The sequence below is a fragment of the Microplitis demolitor genome, chromosome 1 (genome assembly GCF_026212275.2).
Source record: "Microplitis demolitor isolate Queensland-Clemson2020A chromosome 1, iyMicDemo2.1a, whole genome shotgun sequence".
Taxonomy (NCBI): Eukaryota; Metazoa; Arthropoda; class Insecta; order Hymenoptera; family Braconidae; genus Microplitis; species Microplitis demolitor.
Window position 1 is genome coordinate 20,923,313 of NC_068545.1, and position 16,404 is coordinate 20,939,716.

The following is a 16,404-nucleotide window of genomic DNA, read 5'->3' on the forward strand; positions in this document are numbered from 1 at the left end:
ATTATTATTATTATTATTATTATTATTATTATTATTATTATTATTATTATTATTATTATTATTACTATTATTTTATTATTACATGTCGCGTACTGCTCGCTCTATGTGCATATGTATATGAGCATAATTACATACATATATCAGCGAACAAAATAAAATGATACACATTAATAACACCATCATTACCAACGTAAGTCATAAGTATGTTATGATTAAAACATTCTATAACATCAGGAAAAATAATGATTAATAAAAAATTAATGCCAGACTGACAATTATTTTATTTTATTATTTTTTTTTTTTCTTATCACCAAAATTAATTTTTTTATTTCAAATCCTCTAGTCTGTAAGATAAAAAATCCAGTATCCAATCAAAGAACTCGTACCTAATCAGAGAACTAGTGCCTGATCTAGGAATTAGTACCTGATAAGGAAACTAGTACCCAATCAAGAAACTAGTACCCGGCCATTCAGGTATTTGTATATTTATGTATACTAAAAATAGATATACAAATACATGAAGTAATTGAGAACTAGTTGAGTGATCGGCTATTAGTTCCCTGATCGGATATTAGGTCTTTTATCTTAACTGTTTAATAATATCGTGATGATTTTTAATCAAGATCTGTTGATCGCAAAAAGTGGTCGGAAGAAGATAAAAAGTTATCTTGATCCAAGCCGGCTATTTCTTGTGGTATTATTGAATATTCTTCTACACCTGTACATGGACGACACATACATTCTAGTGGTGCTTTTGTTTTTATCTAAAATATAATAAGACACATACTAATAAATAATTGCTAATTAATGTAGACACTCAATTACTAGTGCTCACTATTTTAGTATTTTTAAATAAAGTTAATAATTGTATAAATAAAAAAATTCTACAATAATTTAAAAAATTTTTAAATGATAAATATTTGTTACATATTAATTTTGTCATATTAGTAATTAATTAATTAAGTTTAAGGTAAAATTATAATTATACCAAATAATCAGAATTTGAAAATACCGCCATTGACTTTTTGAATTGCGGCGCGCCAACAGAGGGAAATTTAGAAATTTTAATTTAAAAATTTCTGCAGAACTCATTCGTAAAAATTACAATAATTACTTACGCGTGAACACATACAGACTATTTGACAGTTTTAAAAGTTTATTACAAGAAATTCAAATAAATAATTCAAAATAATAATTTTTGCGGCAACACTACCGGTAAATTCTGAAACTAAGTACAGCGCTTTTGATTTAAAAATATTCTCGATACTTACTACCAATAAAAATAATAAGTAATAAATTTTCTAACCTTTCTAAATGTTCGCTCTCCGGGTTTTGCTTCTGGACAATAGAGGGCCACTGTGGCTTCACGCTCGCCACTTTCTTGACAACACATACAGCTTCGCTCCATTTGCCAAATTTTCGAGCCTGAAACCTAATAATTACAGGTAAATAATAAATTTATTTATTTAATGATAACATAAATTATTATCACGAGTAATAAATAAATAACCGTCAAATCATTTTATCGCAATTCTTACAAAAGTAACTTTTCAACACAACACTGTCAACGTATCAATTAAATGTCATTTGAATATTGCAATTTAATTTTTTTTATTTTCTGTCTCTATTCGAGTCATTGTGCGCGTGATAATTTTTAGTGCCAAAAATAATATTTTAAACTCTTACAAGTTATTTATTTAGAATAATTCAAATTAAATATCAAATAATTGTTTAATGTTTACTTGCAAGTAGCTGCTACATCGTCCAGTGCAGGCAAAACTTGGTATGGGTTTTGGTAAACATCCTTGATATCGGAGTAAATGAATAACTGGTGTGACTTGACATTCATCGACACCTATAAGTGCTTCAACAAGTGTTGATTGTAGAAATACAAGCAGCAGCAGGGCAAATTTTATTGCTGTGTAAGTACACATTTCTTTGATATTTACTTTTATTGTTATTGGTTTTAAATCCTTGTTGTTTTGTTATTTTTGCTGTTTAATAATTAAAGTAATATAAATTTTCAGTAGAAATTTAAATTAATTATCTATGTTTAGAGGATTTTTTTAAGAGTGGGTTTTAATCAACTGACACATGGTTTGTAGCAGAAAAATAACAAGACTGCATTGATAAATAAATATCACACTCTTATATCCCTTAAGTTTGCCCCATTTCACCATTTCCTTTAAGTACTTAAGCTCAAGAGGGGATGATTTTAAGTAAGAGTTCTTGTAGTGGTCAATCGCTTAAATTTCTAAAGCTTGTCAACACTTTTTTTTTTATTTTTTTTTCATGTTCATGCTCAACTACACACCTATAGGGCAGAAGTAGCTTTTGTTGCCACTGCTCCATTTTTGGACATTTGATACTTTATTTTAATTTATGAAAAAGTAAAATATAATTTTAATAGTGAGGTATAAGTGTCTTTGAACATATTTAAAAAATTAACTGTCATTGCGTATTTTACAAATTATTTTATTTTAATTTTTCAAGTGTCCAAAACTGGCCCTAAAGTGGCCAAAAACGATACTTCTGCCCTACACTTCTGAGCTTAGCTTGTAATTTCAAATAGAAATCCATATTTTCGATTATTTTTTGATAATAATAGACTACATAATTTGTATTATTGTTTAGCAGAAATTGATTCAGGGTTTTTTGTTTTTTAATATCTAATTTTCTATATATTATATGATCTTTCTTTTCTTATCAGTTATTAAGTAGCTAATAAATTCAACTGCAGTGAACTCTTGATCGTTTCAAAGAGATAAAATTATTTCATTATCACTCTTTTTTTTTACATACATTAAATCTAGATAGAGAATTTTAATTTCATAGTTTTAAATTTAAATGATTTTTTCAAGAACAAGAAATCACAAATCTAGACAAAGGAGTAGAATCTTATTTTTATTTTTATTTAAATGTATAAGGAATAGGATAATGATTAAAATTTATCGTGCGTATGAAGTGATTCATTGTTTTATTTGGTTGTAGTAACGCATTTTAATTAAATTTCGTATGGTATGTAGATTTATCCCCATCATGAGTTTTTGTGTCATTGAAAGTTTTTAGAATTACTGTTCATCATTCAATAAAATTCGGTATGTTAGTAGATTGTGATAAGGAAAAGAACCAATTAAATTTCTGTAGTTAGAGAAAATGGGTAAAATGCTATAAAATATGTGATTTCTCATATAGCTCCAGGTTAAATATGTAAATAAAAAATTTTACTGGTTCTCTGTTGCTATTCAAAAATTCAATTGAATCCTTTTCCTATTAGGGTCTACTTATATGCCGATTTTCATTGAATTCTGAATAGTAATTTCGCAAGCTGACTATAATACCTTAAGATCCATGAATTAGTTAGTTTTTTATTTAAATTTGATTGGTGAAACTTTATTACTAAAATTATTAAGAATACAAAATTTTGAAAGGCTATTCCGGATAGATAGCGCGCATCTCACAAGTACTCATTTTGTCCGACTTCATATAGAAGATTTCCATCAGCCATACAAAATATTTGAATCAGTAAAAAGAGTGTAAATTTTAGGCCCAATAGCGTAATATGTTTACTTATAAATTGAGAGTTGCATAAACATGATTATCAATTCGTGGTTAATAGAAATTCGAAGCAGTAATAAATGTTTTGGGATACCAAAAGCAGCCGATAGCTAAATGGTCCGAGCTGTGACTTTGTAAAAATCAATTTATGATAATAATGAAAATCATAAAATTTGAAAAATTAACTCGAGACATTTAAAAAAATCATTTTTATTCAGTAAATGTTTCTTTTCATTTTCTAATTAAAAAATTGTTTTTCCGAAGAGGTAAATAGTAAGATTTAATTATCTACTGTATTTCAAAAGTTTTATATGGTACTGAGATTTATTCAATATTTCTCTCAATTTTTTAAAATAAAATAGTTTTATGAAGGATAGAAGTAGCATTTGTGGTCACTGCTCCATTTTTGGACCTTTAATACTTTCTTTTAATAAATCGAAAAAGTAGTGTGATAAAGATATCTTCTAACATATTAAAGAAATTAATTATATTATAAATTATAAATTATTATAAATTATAAAAATAAGTCATTAAATGTAATTTTGCATTGATAAATTTTTTTTTATTCATCATAATCATATTGTTACACAATATCTATGGTTTCCATAAAATTATTGAATATTTATCGCAAAAAATCAGTACACTTGTAGCATTTACAATCATGTGGCTCTCGAAGTTTTATTTCCATAGTCGCGTATTTTTCTGTCTCCATTTTTTCCCCGTCTGAGTTGTAGCAATGATTAAGCTTCACAACTTTTTCTTTAAAGTAACTTTCACGGCAGCAGTAACATTCCTAGAATAATACAAAAATAACATCAAACTAATATTTTAGCCACTAATTAATACATTTAAATACCAATTATTTTACCTTTACAAACCCCGTTGATGAAATAACACTCGGTTGAATTTGTGAATTGCAATATCCTTCACATTTAGTAACAGACACATCGTCACTACAGGTTCTAATGAGTCCTCCACTGTTGTCATACTCATCTGCAACCAATTAACATCATTTAGATAGATTTAATTTGATTAAAGTCCCATTAACTTATCTAATTAACATTACCTTTTGTTATATGAACTTCCGACATTAGAGTTTCACAATCCTCATCACTATTGACGATCCCATCAATTCCAGATATCAACAATATAAAAAATAAAATTATCATCATGTTTATAATCAGCCGGAGCTATATCTCCATCAACTATCCTCAGTACGAATTGAACGTAAATTGAGAGAATACTTGATCGACGTCTAGGTTTTATAGTAAATTTTTTTGCCCACCCATTGCGATGATTTATCTCCCGCTATGCGTTAATAGAATCGATCAATAATTTAGTGATTCTTCTCAACACATTTATCCCACATTATTTTAACGGCTCATTTAATAAAACCTGATACTCTACTCAACTGATCATGTTGACTTGCTAAAAATCCTTAATATTTTTTTTGTGTTTATATTTAAAAAAAAATTTATCAGTTATAAAAAATTCAATAAGTGATAGAAGGTTTAGATTAAAATAAATAAAGCTCAGACTTGTATTTAAATAAATAAAATATTTATATTAATGATCATTCCGCGTATCTCCCGGACAATTATTAACTAAATCATCATTGTCATTATAATCAGTACCACACCAAATACAATAAAAATATCTATCTCTCAAGTATTTTGTTACAACTTGTAATTTTTCCGTAGTAGAAAGTCCATCATCATCATCACTATCATCTTCATCATTGTCTTGATCTCCTGTTCCTCCATCATTTTTACTACAGTTTTCATCATCAGGCTCTTTTTCTTTTTCTACCTTAGGCCAGTACCAGATCTCAACAGGTTCGCTGATACCGCATTTAGTATCCAACTGTTCGCACACTTTTTGGCTTTTAACTAAATCGATCTCCAACAACTGTTGTAATTTTTTCATCGCCATTCTATCACGAAAATCATTAGTCTTCATACTCTCCAACTTCGCCGTTGGATTTATTTTCTTTTTATTTACCAACGCTGAATTATTTTTACCAGCCTTACCAAGACCTAGTCTGTCAGCTTTAATATTTATCGGTATTGGCTCCGATAAACCACTTAAGTTTTTACCAATACCTTGACCAGGTTTATACCCCATTTTCATTAACATTTCAAATCCTACAATTCAAAATTCATAAGCTGAATCAATACATATATCATACAATTTATGACTAAAAAAAAAACTTACCCTTATTATCAGAAGTCAATTCCTCCGACAATTGTTTGTCTCTCATTTCTTTCTCCATAACCCGAGATGATTTATTTTTTTCTCTAATTCTGGCATCATTATCAGCTTTTCTCTTCGCTATTTCAAGTCGCCTTTTTTCAGACTGCTTATAAATCAAACTCGTTGAACTTTTACCCGCCTTTTCTTGAAGACTTTCAATGAATTTATCTGACATGTAGTCATCTTCATCAGACATGACCTCTAAAAAAAAATTAACAATTTATTTAAATGACAGTGACAGCAATTATCAACTAATTGTTGCATTTTTTAAATGAAAAAATTCAATGAGTAGAAAAAAAATGCTTGTGAAAATTTTATTAAAATTTTTCCGCATAATTTAAAATAATTTTCAATTACAATATTTAAATTTTTCCCGCGTGATTTTATTTAAATAATAATTATCAAATAATAAAAGAAATTATAACCTCACCTTTCTTGTGTTATGCGTTAATAAACATAAAATAAAAAACGTTAGATGTTATAATCGTTTTAAAAACATTGATCCAAAAATTATAATGACATGCGCGCATTTGTTGCGCAATAATGAAAAATGAAAGTCGGAAGCAATAGAAAATTTTAATATTTAACAAATAAATTAAATTAAATTAAAAAAAAAAACTATTAATTAAATTGAACCAATTTTTTATTTTTAATTTTTACCGCGTATTTTTAAAAATATATATTTGCGTAATTTTTAAATAAAAACAAAAAATCGTGTGCTATTTTTAGTGTCATGCGCACTAACGTGATCCTTCGTATAAATCCGTGGATGTTCGGTTCCCAGTCGATTTTTAGACAAGAGGAATACGATGAAATTGAAACCAGCCACAAACAAGAAACAGTGGACTTGACGATATAAAAAAAAAATAATAAAGTAAAAAATAAGAAAAAGAAAAAATATAAGGGAACGATGAAACGCAAAACAAGTATTTTGTCGTTGGTCGTTTAGTCAGCGCAATTATGCTTGATACTTAACATTTTAATATATATTAAGCGCAATTGACAATTATAAATAATTATTTTATTTGGTATTGCTACATATATATAAATATTATTACTAAGTATAATTATTAATAATAAATTATTTATTTGTGCGGATATTAAGTGTTATTTTTAAAGTGTGTGCTGTACGTGTGGAATATGGTTGAAAATGTGTAGCAATATCTCCAAGTACCTTACGACCAATCGAGTGTCTCTTGTTAAAGAAGTTTTAATTATTTTTTAAATAAATTTATCAATCATTGACGTCTTCGTGTGCCAGTTTACCTGATTACCATCATTATATTATCCAAGTATCAAGTCATCTTGATAATTAACTCGTGTCTGAAAGGTCACGAGCTACGAGGAAAAATAAAATATTGAAAGAAAAAAAAAACGATAAGAGGAAGAGGAAGTGAGTGAAAAAAAGTTGATAGTAATATTAAATGTTGAATGCAGTATTAAACATATTAATAATATTTATTTATATTTACAATGATACTAATATTTAGTACATGTAATAGCAGATATTTGCAATGCAAACGCTAACACCTTAATCGAAATGATTAGATGGGCAGCTAAAAATAGTACACTCGTGGAAGCAACTTGGATCGTATGATAAAAAAAATAATAAATAATAATAATAATACGAGTTAATAATAACATTGAAAGTAATCTATGCAGGATAAATCATTTTTTTATTTATAAATTTATCGAGTAAGATAAAAATAAGTGAACTTGGTAATTAAATGTTTTAGACAAGTGAACTACTGGGATTATTATTTAATAGTTGGATGTTATCATGCGGATACTTGAAGCCTACGCCCTGTTAGATTTATTTGAAAATTATTCAGTTAATAAAATAAAATTAATGATTGACCGCTAACCCTAATTTTTATTATTGAAGACGGTGATTGTCATAAATAGTAAGAGGTTTTTTTTGGACTTATCAAGAGTGAACGGTTTAATTATTCAAAAGTAGATCCCATTGTGATCAAGTGTGGCTATGGTTGTGGCAAGCAGTGGGTGGATACAAAATGCCAATTTTCCTTCAAACCAAAGTGATAGTAACTTAAATTCCGATACTGCGGTGGATAGTAACAATAAAATGACTGCCAAAGGTATACTTATATGCAGGGATAATTCCCACGCGTTTCAAGACAGGACACTTAATCTAGATCAGCCGGTTAAAATTGGTAGATCTGTTGCTAGAACACGTGCTGCTAATGATAATGCGATATTCGATTGCAAAGTACTGTCACGTAATCATGCATTACTGTGGTACAATGCGGGTAAATTTTTTCTTCAGGATACGAGAAGTAGCAATGGTACTTTCGTTAATAATCAGCGGCTCAGTGCGACAGGCTCTGAATCCGCTGCTAAAGAAGTCTGCTCTGGTGACATCGTGCAATTTGGCGTTGACGTGGTAGAGAGCACGAAAAAAGTAACACACGGTTGCATTATAGCGACTTTGAAGTTGTATCTGCCGGACGGTAAGGAGGCCAAAGCTAGCAGAAGTATGTATATGACAAGCGCTGCTGGAGATGTTACACTTGAGGACCTTTATAAGCTTAATCAATACGTCCAAGAGGCCAGCAGACGTGAAAAAGTACTGCAATCAAAGTTGGCTTATCTTGAGAAGCTTGTGGACAATACCAAGAAGGCCGCAAGTCAGTCTTGGAAGGCGTTGATTGATGAAGATCGTTTGCTTTCGCGAATAAAAACTGTCGAGAGTCAATTGATTGTTTATACGAAAAATTACAGCGAGGATAAAGTAAGAAATGAAATACTTAAATTGGAGGAAGAGAAGTCCCAGTATCAGATCGCGGCAAAAGAGGCACTGGAGAAGGTACATCAGGAAAAACTTCAAGTTACTGAAAAATTAATAAATCTTGAGAGCCGTTTGAATGAAACTGAAGAAGAATGTCAGAGTTTGCATGAAATTGCTAAACACGCTCAACTGGAATTACAAGAGCTGGCTGCCAAGTACTCAAATGCACAGAAAAATTTAGCACAAGTTGAAGCTACATTAGCAGATAAAGAACAAGCGTCATCGGAAATGGTAGAGTGGGCTATGCAGCAAAAAGAAGATTTAACGCGGAAGGTAAACCATCATTCGGAAATCGGTCAAGTGCTTCATCATAAGCTTGATATGAATCGTCTTGACTCGATGAAAATTCACAAAAAAATAACTGGCCTTAAAAATTACATGCAAACATTGAAAGACATCAATGCTAAACTATTGTCTGAAGAGTCAAAGGATGGTGTCAATCCAATTGAAATAATAAATGCCATTCTTGAGACACTAAATGGCATGATAGCTGAGACTGAAACAATCGACATTTCACCAGACAAACTGAAAAGTTTTACCGAACGTGAGTCTTTCATGTCGAGAAATATGGAAGATGAGTACGCTAAATATATTGTGCCACCGTCATCCCGCACAACGATAAACGGCAAAAATGATGACAATCACACGGAAAAGTCCGAAATGTCTGAACAAGATGATGATGGTACTGAAGTTAATTATGACAGTTCAAGTACAACAAGTGAAGATACTCATAGTCTTGTTGGTAGCGAAGAATCAAATGAAGAAAAATCAGTTGTTGAAATGAAACTAGTAAATGATACTAGTCTGACTGGCGAGCGATCGGAAGTCACTAATAAATTAGAAGTTAAATTCGCAGATGACAACGGTAAAGAACTAGTTGAGAGCTATCATCATCATTATCATAATCATCATTCAAATGATAATAGCGCCGAGAATGATTGGTCAGACTCTCTGTCTGCAAATGATTCTGCGGAGTCTATTCCTGCTACGTCACCGTCCACACTAATGAATTCTACCATCGGTGCTGAGGATGATTTTAATTCAGACAATGAAAAATTACCATCGAATGACGACAAGGAAGAGGTGATTGAAGAAAAAGAAAAGGAAGAAACAGATGGTGATTATATAAAAACACTTAAACCAGTTGTAAAAACAACTTGCGATTGTTCATCTCAGCCTTTACACACTCGGGAGTATATTCTTGATTTGTTCATGTCTTCATTGGATTCGCTCGACAATGACGATGACGCAGAAGCTCAACAAACGGTTAAAAAAGAATTAGATCAAGTACGCAGTTGGTTTGTCAATGAATCAAGCGATTTGCTTATTGATAAACTAAAGGAATTTTATTACAGAGCTAAAAATGAAAAATCACGCACCCAAGAAATAAATGAACAATTAGTTATACTTAAGGAGAAATTTAATACGTGTAATGAAGATAAAAATGATATAGCCAAGCAATACGCGACATTAAAAAACCAGTGCGGTGATTACATCAACACAAGTTACAGTGTTCCCATACAATATATTGCGCCAATACTAATCGCCTTGTTGTGGCTGCTGATGGAAAAAATGTTCTAATTAACACGATTATTAATTAATATTAAAACATAAATGTATATAGTAAATTTACCACGTGATTAAATAATATTATTAATAATAATAATAACAATAAAATTAAAAATAATAATAATAATGTTTATCGTATTCTTTCATCGATTGTTGTAAATATTCGTATGAAATAATAATAATAATTCTAACACCGCGAATTTTTCAAATAATATTTAATAAGTTATAAATTAATATAAATAATGAACTTTTGTATGGGTGAATAAAAAAAAACCAATTGACTTGTCATTGTAGTCAATTAAAAATAAAACAATGTAATGTAAAATTTAATTCATTATAAAAGTTAATTATAAATGTAATTAGATATTAATCAGGGGACAATACTTGTATGTTCAATAAGCTGCCAATTTCTGATATCAATTAAAATTTTTTTAATTATTTAAATCGAACAAAAAAAATATCTTTATTCTTTATTAATAATTTAGTTGTCATTGATTATTTTTAGACACTTTTGCGTATCAAAATTTAGGTATTTTCAGACTGCCCCCACTTTTTTGAAATATTCAGTGACGTCAAACTGTCAGTATTAAAATTATTAATTAATTAGCAGTATAACACTCTGAAGAATTAATTTTAAAAAATAACGCAGTTACAATTTTCACCGAGGTATAGATTTAAAAGAAAGTAATTACAGTTGTCGTCAATTAGAAGTTTAATTAAATTTTAGTAAACACAATTTTTCATTTTAAATTATAATATTAATATGAAGATTTTACTGAAATTTATTTTCCAAATTTTATTTAACTTTCGTTTTTAACGAAAATTTTTGTTTTTTATTTATAATTCAAAATATTTCTTAGGGCAAGAACAGTTAATAATTTTTTTAAAAAATCTATCAGCGAAATTTCCTGAGTGTGAATGTAGCAGATCAGACAAAATTCAAATTATTAATAGAGTAAATAATTAATAAAATAGAGTTTTGAAAAAATGCGCATTTAAAAAATTTTGAAATTAATGTGAATTTCTTATAAATATTATTTACTCTATTTATTTATAATTTTAAATTTGATGTCTGTTACATTCACACATGAATACTGCACTGTCCTTTTTTCAAAAAAGCTTTAACTTTTTTTTCAATCAATTAACAATCAATACCGTTCTGTCAGTTGGTCATTTGATATTTAAAAAAAATGGGATCGTCTGCGAATGTCCTTAAGTGTAAATGTAAATATAAATACCATCTAATATATATCTAACATGTATGAGTAGTTTTATGACACTATTAAATATTTTTCGTCCAATAATTTATTTTCTTTTTATACTTATAATAAATATAAAAAATAATCATTAATTCGGATATGTATAAACATCGAAAATATTTTGAAATTAATTTTTATTAAACGCTGATATTTATTACAATTATTTACATTTAACAAATATACATATTAGTTAGTGGATCATTTAATAAATTACATTATATATATAAATTAACGAACTTTAAAAACCAATACAATTTTTTGTATTTAGTATTATTATTTTTTTTTATATAAATTTTATATTAAACCGTAGTGTAGTCGTGCTAAAGAGATTTATTAAATATTAATATTAATGTTGAGTTAAGAAAAAAGGAAGAGGAATAAATTAATAACATAATCGTACTTCATTTAAACGAACAAAAAGCCTATGAGCATTTTTCCTATGCTTCACTGGCCTCAATTTTTAAACTAAACTTTTCTATAAATTTTTTCATTTGATTATTTTGTAGAAAGTAGTGCCATGTGTTGTTTTTTATTTCCGCGTAACTTAATAATTTATACCATTTAAAATGACAATGATAATTATAATAATTATTATTTATTATCATTATTATTATAAAGTCAATCAATAAATATAAAAAAACGTAACAAATCTTTGTATAATTTTTATTTAGTTTTTCACTCGCCTACTTCGCTTGAACATACATAATAAAATATAAAATAAATTTATTTAAAGTAATTTTAATTAGTAATAATTCATCCTGTATATAAATAATATTGTTGAACTATCATACCTGCTATGTAACAATTATTATCAAGATAAAAAGTTGAATAAAATAAATTTCATTAAAATTCACGTCCATTCTTGACATACTAATTTTAATTAGATGCTACATTTAATTTAGACAATAATAAATCTTACTACGGAGTTTATTTATGATATGAATTGGGGGCAATTTTATTGTAATTTTAAAAAAAACATTTAGCGCAGCGGAACTTTAGCCTTCTGATGATAATTATTTGCGGTAATTTAAATTAAATGATTCTATATAATTAATTATTTAATTAAAAACAAAATTATGTGAGTAGTCGACTAATTAACTGGTTAAAATTTTCTTTTTTTTAGGACAAGACAATGGAGCACGAATGAAGCGGAAAATAAAAAATTCATCGGGAGAGGCTAAAATGGCAGGTGGTACATCTGTAACGCCAGGTGGAGGCGAGTCACCACCTAATAGTCGTGTGTGCCGGGACTTTCTGCGTAATGTTTGTCACCGAGGTAAACGATGCAAGTATTTGCACGAACGTTCTGGTGAAACGCCAGTAGAGGAGTACACATTCTGTCATGATTTTCAAAATGGAATGTGTAATTGGCCTGGTTGTAAATTTATTCATTGCACAGAAAGTGAAGAAAAACAGTTCCGAGCAACTGGAGAATTACCTTCTCATATTATCGCGCGTTTTAAAAACAATTCGGAAAAAACAGAGTTTCCTTTGTGCAAAGATTTTATGAAGGGTAATTGTCAGCGGGTCAATTGTAAATTTAGGCATTACAAAAAAGAAGAGCCGCAGCTTACGAATGTTCCTTCACCGATGGTCAATCAACCGGTACGTTCGCAGCACTCTGTCAATGGGACTAATCACAATGACAATCGGATTCGCAGTGGATATGAAGAGTTAGAAAGAAGGTGAGTAGCAGTAAAAAAATAAATTGCCATTGGTAATTGATAATTGGTTGCTAATTTATTTATTTATTTTTTTCTAGTGTACACTGGCAGTTTGAAGACCATCAGTATGTGCTGCAAAATAATAATGGTCATGGCTATACAGCGTCGCCACAATCAAGTGATTTTATTGGTGGACCTCCTGAACCAAAGAGAAGAATTGTATCTGGTGGTGAAGCTATTGTGCATTTTGAAGCATCTCCTATTGTTGGACAGCACACAACAGCTCACTCGACCGTAACTCCCGGGTACTATTATCCCGTGATAGCGAGAAATGAAGCCCGGGCGATAGTACTCGAAGATGAAAATTCGTTGCTGAGAAAAAAAATAGACGAATTGAAAAAACAAGTTAGTGATCTGACGGCAACAAATGAATTTCTGCTTGACCAAAACGCTCAGCTACGAATGTCTGGTAAACGAACAGCCAATGTAACATCAGTAACTGTACCCGCGGTTACCATCACCAATACTGTTCCACCCTCCCAAGCTCCAACACCCCAGCAAATGGTTAATGCAGCAGTGGCTGCTGGAACCCTACGTACTGTCACCGCAAGTGTCGCAACTGTTCCAGTTAGCATTGCCACCGTTACCCCAGTGTCAATAGCTGCTGTGTCGATGGCGCCTGTATCAATGGCTCCGCCGATTGTCACAATGGCTCAGCAGACAATTACCATGAGTGGTTCTGGGCCTCAACCAGCAAGTCAGCAGCCTCAGAATCCTCAACAATCAGCTAGTTTGCCTCTTTCGATATCCGGAGCTACTGCTCCAATGGTATCTTATCCGATTATGACTCAAGAACTTAGACCTGTGCTACAATAAATACGTCTGCCTACATTAACTTGCCCTATTTATAGCAAATTTTTTTTTTAAAGACATTGATTTATTTTATTTGCAAAAATATTTTTTGACAGTTAAAATATCGTATTACTAATTCCAAAAGGACTTATATTTTTATACGCTCTTTTGGCTGTAGGAAAATCTCTAAAGCCAAAAGGACGTATTAAAATATAAATCTTTTTAAAATTAGTGACGTGATATTTTCATGAGTTAGAAAAATAAAATTTAAATTAAATGATATTTCACTGTAAAAAAAAATTGCGAAGTGAACGCAGATTAAATTCAGAGTGAAAGCGGAGCAGATATTTATTTAATTTCCTTGGAGTAAAATTCACTCTGAAGAGGAGTTTAAATATTAAAACTTCAAATCGGAATGCGGATTTAAATAAAATCCAGATCACTCCGCGGAAAAAATGAACTTCATATTTATTCCGCATACAGAGTGATTTTTTTCTGAAACTCCGAGTGGCGGAACGAATCCGGATTTAAATGAAATCCGTAATCACTCTCGATTTTTTAGTGTTCAAATTATATAAGAAGCTTATAATGTTATTTAATATTAATTATTAATTACTTAATTATTTAACCGATTAAATTATAAAAAATTACCGCGTGGTATAAAAAAATGATTTTAAGTTTGGCTTGTTATTATTTGTGATTATAAATTTTAAATATTTAATAGCTGATTAAAAAAGTAATATACGCGTAAAATTATATTAATTAATTGTAATAAAAGTAAATTGTCAGTTTAAATATAATATTGTTGATGGGTTGATTGGAAAATATTATATTTAATAATAACTACTTACTCTCAGGCAAAAAAACTAAGTAGTTTAAATAATAATGTTATTATTTATTTAAATTATCGTCATTATATTGAAGGTATTGTGAAGAATAAAAATGTATATAAAAATTAATAGCTAAGCTAATTGTTAGACTAGTAATGTTAATTATTATCATTATTATTATTATTATTAAAGATACAAATGTTGTATCGATTTTTCGTACATTGTAAATAGCCAGTATATTTACTTGAATAAAAAAGAATAATTTGATAATTAATCAATTTTTTAATTACTTAAATAATTTAAAATAAAAATGTATTGTGAATTAATGAATAGATCGCATTATGTATATTTTTAATTTATTTACTTAATCATAGGCGTGCATTAAAAAAAAAATTTAACTAATAGATATTTAATTGTAACTTAATGATAATGGAATTCATAAATATGTAACTATTTTTTACAATTGTCATTGCGAATGGTCTGTCATAAAAAATCGTGTTGTCAGCCAGTAAATTCCTCCGACTAAAACAGCACAGCAAACACCGATTGTGAAACGAATACGCCAGTGCTGCTTGTAGCTTTTTAAAAGATTTATTATTTTAATTGTTTGGTTCCTTGTTTCTTCTGGAGTACCAGAGTTATCAATTACGAAATTAGCCTGCTCTATTTTTTTATCCAGAGGCATTTGAGATGCAATTCGTTGTCGGCATTTAGATTCTTCGAATCCTGATCTAGTCATCAGACGTTCAAGCTGTTGTTCTTCTTCACTAAAATTCAAATAATAAATAATAATTTAATTAACACAAAAAAGAAAAACAAAAATTAAAAAAACTACAAGTGCAATTTTTTGATAACTTCAAATAATTTACCAAGAAACCACAATTATTTTATACAAATAATTGAACATTTTTCCAGACTCGAATAGTAATGGCAGATCCATTACAATAAATGGATATCCTTCATACAAATATTTCAAAGTTTCCCACCATAATTCTTTATAGATTTCGGGGTGTGTTATTGAATTCAATGTACGTCTTTTCTCGATGTCATCAAATATTAAATCGCCTAATTTATTTCTGTCAAGATGTCCATCGTTTTGGAAAACCTGGTCGCCGAATTCTTTTCTTATTTTGCACCAGGCTGGTTTTCCAGGCTCAACAACTGTAATTACATATATTAAATTTAATTATTTAAATTTAAATTGACTAAAAAGACAATATATAATAAAGTAATATTTTAATTTATAACCTCTGCGAGCTGCTATATCGGCATCAACTACAGGTATTCCATGTTCACGAAATATTTGACAAACGGTACTTTTTCCGGTTGCAATTCCACCAGTTAGACCGACAATAAACATATTTAAATTTAAAGTTTAAAATTTATAAATAATTAAATGGACATTAGGCAGTAGTGTTTGGTCGAGTGCTGGAGTTACAATACACTTTTTCTGTAGCTAAGCTGTCCCAGGAAAAAGCAGTTTGTTCGGAAAACTTCGGGTTTTCCCCTCTCTTTTTCGTCCGAGTAATTACCGATCTTCGTATGGAACGTTTTTGAATTGGACGTATATTCGCGTACGCGATAATTTCAAATGAAATATAACTTTTAAT

The 16,404-nt window shown here is 29.3% G+C and overlaps 5 protein-coding genes across 6 annotated transcripts; 2 read left to right on the forward strand and 3 right to left on the reverse strand.

Moving 5' to 3' along the window:
- Positions 1-63: 63 nt before the first annotated feature.
- Positions 64-4,730, reverse strand: LOC103571204 (partner of bursicon). Its single transcript, XM_008549272.3, has 6 exons — positions 4,625-4,730; positions 4,427-4,551; positions 4,201-4,351; positions 1,743-1,855; positions 1,307-1,432; positions 64-764 (listed from the first exon to the last, which is right to left on the reverse strand). Exons 1-6 carry the CDS (start codon positions 4,728-4,730, stop codon positions 615-617), a joined length of 771 nt encoding a protein of 256 aa, XP_008547494.1. The 3' UTR covers positions 64-614.
- Positions 1,832-14,904, forward strand: LOC103571207 (zinc finger CCCH domain-containing protein 10). Of its 2 annotated transcripts, none has more exons than XM_008549276.3 (3): positions 1,832-1,922; positions 12,572-13,133; positions 13,211-14,903. In XM_008549276.3, exons 2-3 carry the CDS (start codon positions 12,592-12,594, stop codon positions 13,986-13,988), a joined length of 1,320 nt encoding a protein of 439 aa, XP_008547498.1. In that variant the 5' UTR covers positions 1,832-1,922; positions 12,572-12,591; the 3' UTR covers positions 13,989-14,903. The 2 variants fall into 2 exon arrangements, with proteins under 2 accessions (XP_008547498.1, XP_008547497.1); XM_008549275.3 differs by lacking the exon at positions 1,832-1,922 and adding an exon at positions 12,367-12,470 and having other exon boundaries at positions 13,211-14,904.
- LOC103571205 (G patch domain-containing protein 11) lies at positions 5,046-6,482 on the reverse strand. The gene is made up of 3 exons (XM_008549273.3): positions 6,242-6,482; positions 5,773-6,012; positions 5,046-5,702 (listed from the first exon to the last, which is right to left on the reverse strand). Exons 2-3 carry the CDS (start codon positions 6,005-6,007, stop codon positions 5,125-5,127), a joined length of 813 nt encoding a protein of 270 aa, XP_008547495.1. The 5' UTR covers positions 6,008-6,012; positions 6,242-6,482; the 3' UTR covers positions 5,046-5,124.
- LOC103571206 (sarcolemmal membrane-associated protein) lies at positions 6,682-10,400 on the forward strand. The gene has a single exon (XM_008549274.3). The coding sequence runs from the start codon at positions 7,796-7,798 to the stop codon at positions 10,199-10,201; it is 2,406 nt and encodes an 801-aa protein (XP_008547496.1). The 5' UTR covers positions 6,682-7,795; the 3' UTR covers positions 10,202-10,400.
- A 229-nt stretch (positions 14,905-15,133) lies between the features above and the next one.
- On the reverse strand, positions 15,134-16,372 carry LOC103571203 (dephospho-CoA kinase). The gene is made up of 3 exons (XM_008549271.2): positions 16,043-16,372; positions 15,664-15,955; positions 15,134-15,561 (listed from the first exon to the last, which is right to left on the reverse strand). Exons 1-3 carry the CDS (start codon positions 16,152-16,154, stop codon positions 15,261-15,263), a joined length of 705 nt encoding a protein of 234 aa, XP_008547493.1. The 5' UTR covers positions 16,155-16,372; the 3' UTR covers positions 15,134-15,260.
- Between the last annotated feature and the right edge of the window lie 32 nt (positions 16,373-16,404).

Excerpts from the sequence above, each read along its gene's own strand:
- LOC103571203 (XM_008549271.2), bottom strand. The coding sequence starts at position 16,154 with ATGTTTATTGTCGGTCTAACTGGTGGAATTGCAACCGGAAAAAGTACC. Across the intron at positions 15,956-16,042 it reads CGATATAGCAGCTCGCAGAG|TTGTTGAGCCTGGAAAACCA; the intron begins GTTATAAATTAA and ends ATGTAATTACAG. Across the intron at positions 15,562-15,663 it reads AAAATAATTGTGGTTTCTTG|TGAAGAAGAACAACAGCTTG; the intron begins GTAAATTATTTG and ends TTTGAATTTTAG.
- LOC103571205 (XM_008549273.3), bottom strand. The coding sequence starts at position 6,007 with ATGTCTGATGAAGATGACTACATGTCAGATAAATTCATTGAAAGTCTT. Across the intron at positions 5,703-5,772 it reads ATTGACTTCTGATAATAAGG|GATTTGAAATGTTAATGAAA; the intron begins GTAAGTTTTTTT and ends TTTGAATTGTAG.
- LOC103571207 (XM_008549275.3), top strand. Across the intron at positions 13,134-13,210 it reads TATGAAGAGTTAGAAAGAAG|TGTACACTGGCAGTTTGAAG; the intron begins GTGAGTAGCAGT and ends ATTTTTTTCTAG.
- LOC103571204 (XM_008549272.3), bottom strand. The coding sequence starts at position 4,730 with ATGATGATAATTTTATTTTTTATATTGTTGATATCTGGAATTGATGGG. Across the intron at positions 4,552-4,624 it reads GGAAGTTCATATAACAAAAG|ATGAGTATGACAACAGTGGA; the intron begins GTAATGTTAATT and ends AATTGGTTGCAG. Across the intron at positions 765-1,306 it reads GAGAGCGAACATTTAGAAAG|ATAAAAACAAAAGCACCACT; the intron begins GTTAGAAAATTT and ends ATTATATTTTAG.
- LOC103571206 (XM_008549274.3), top strand. The coding sequence starts at position 7,796 with ATGGTTGTGGCAAGCAGTGGGTGGATACAAAATGCCAATTTTCCTTCA.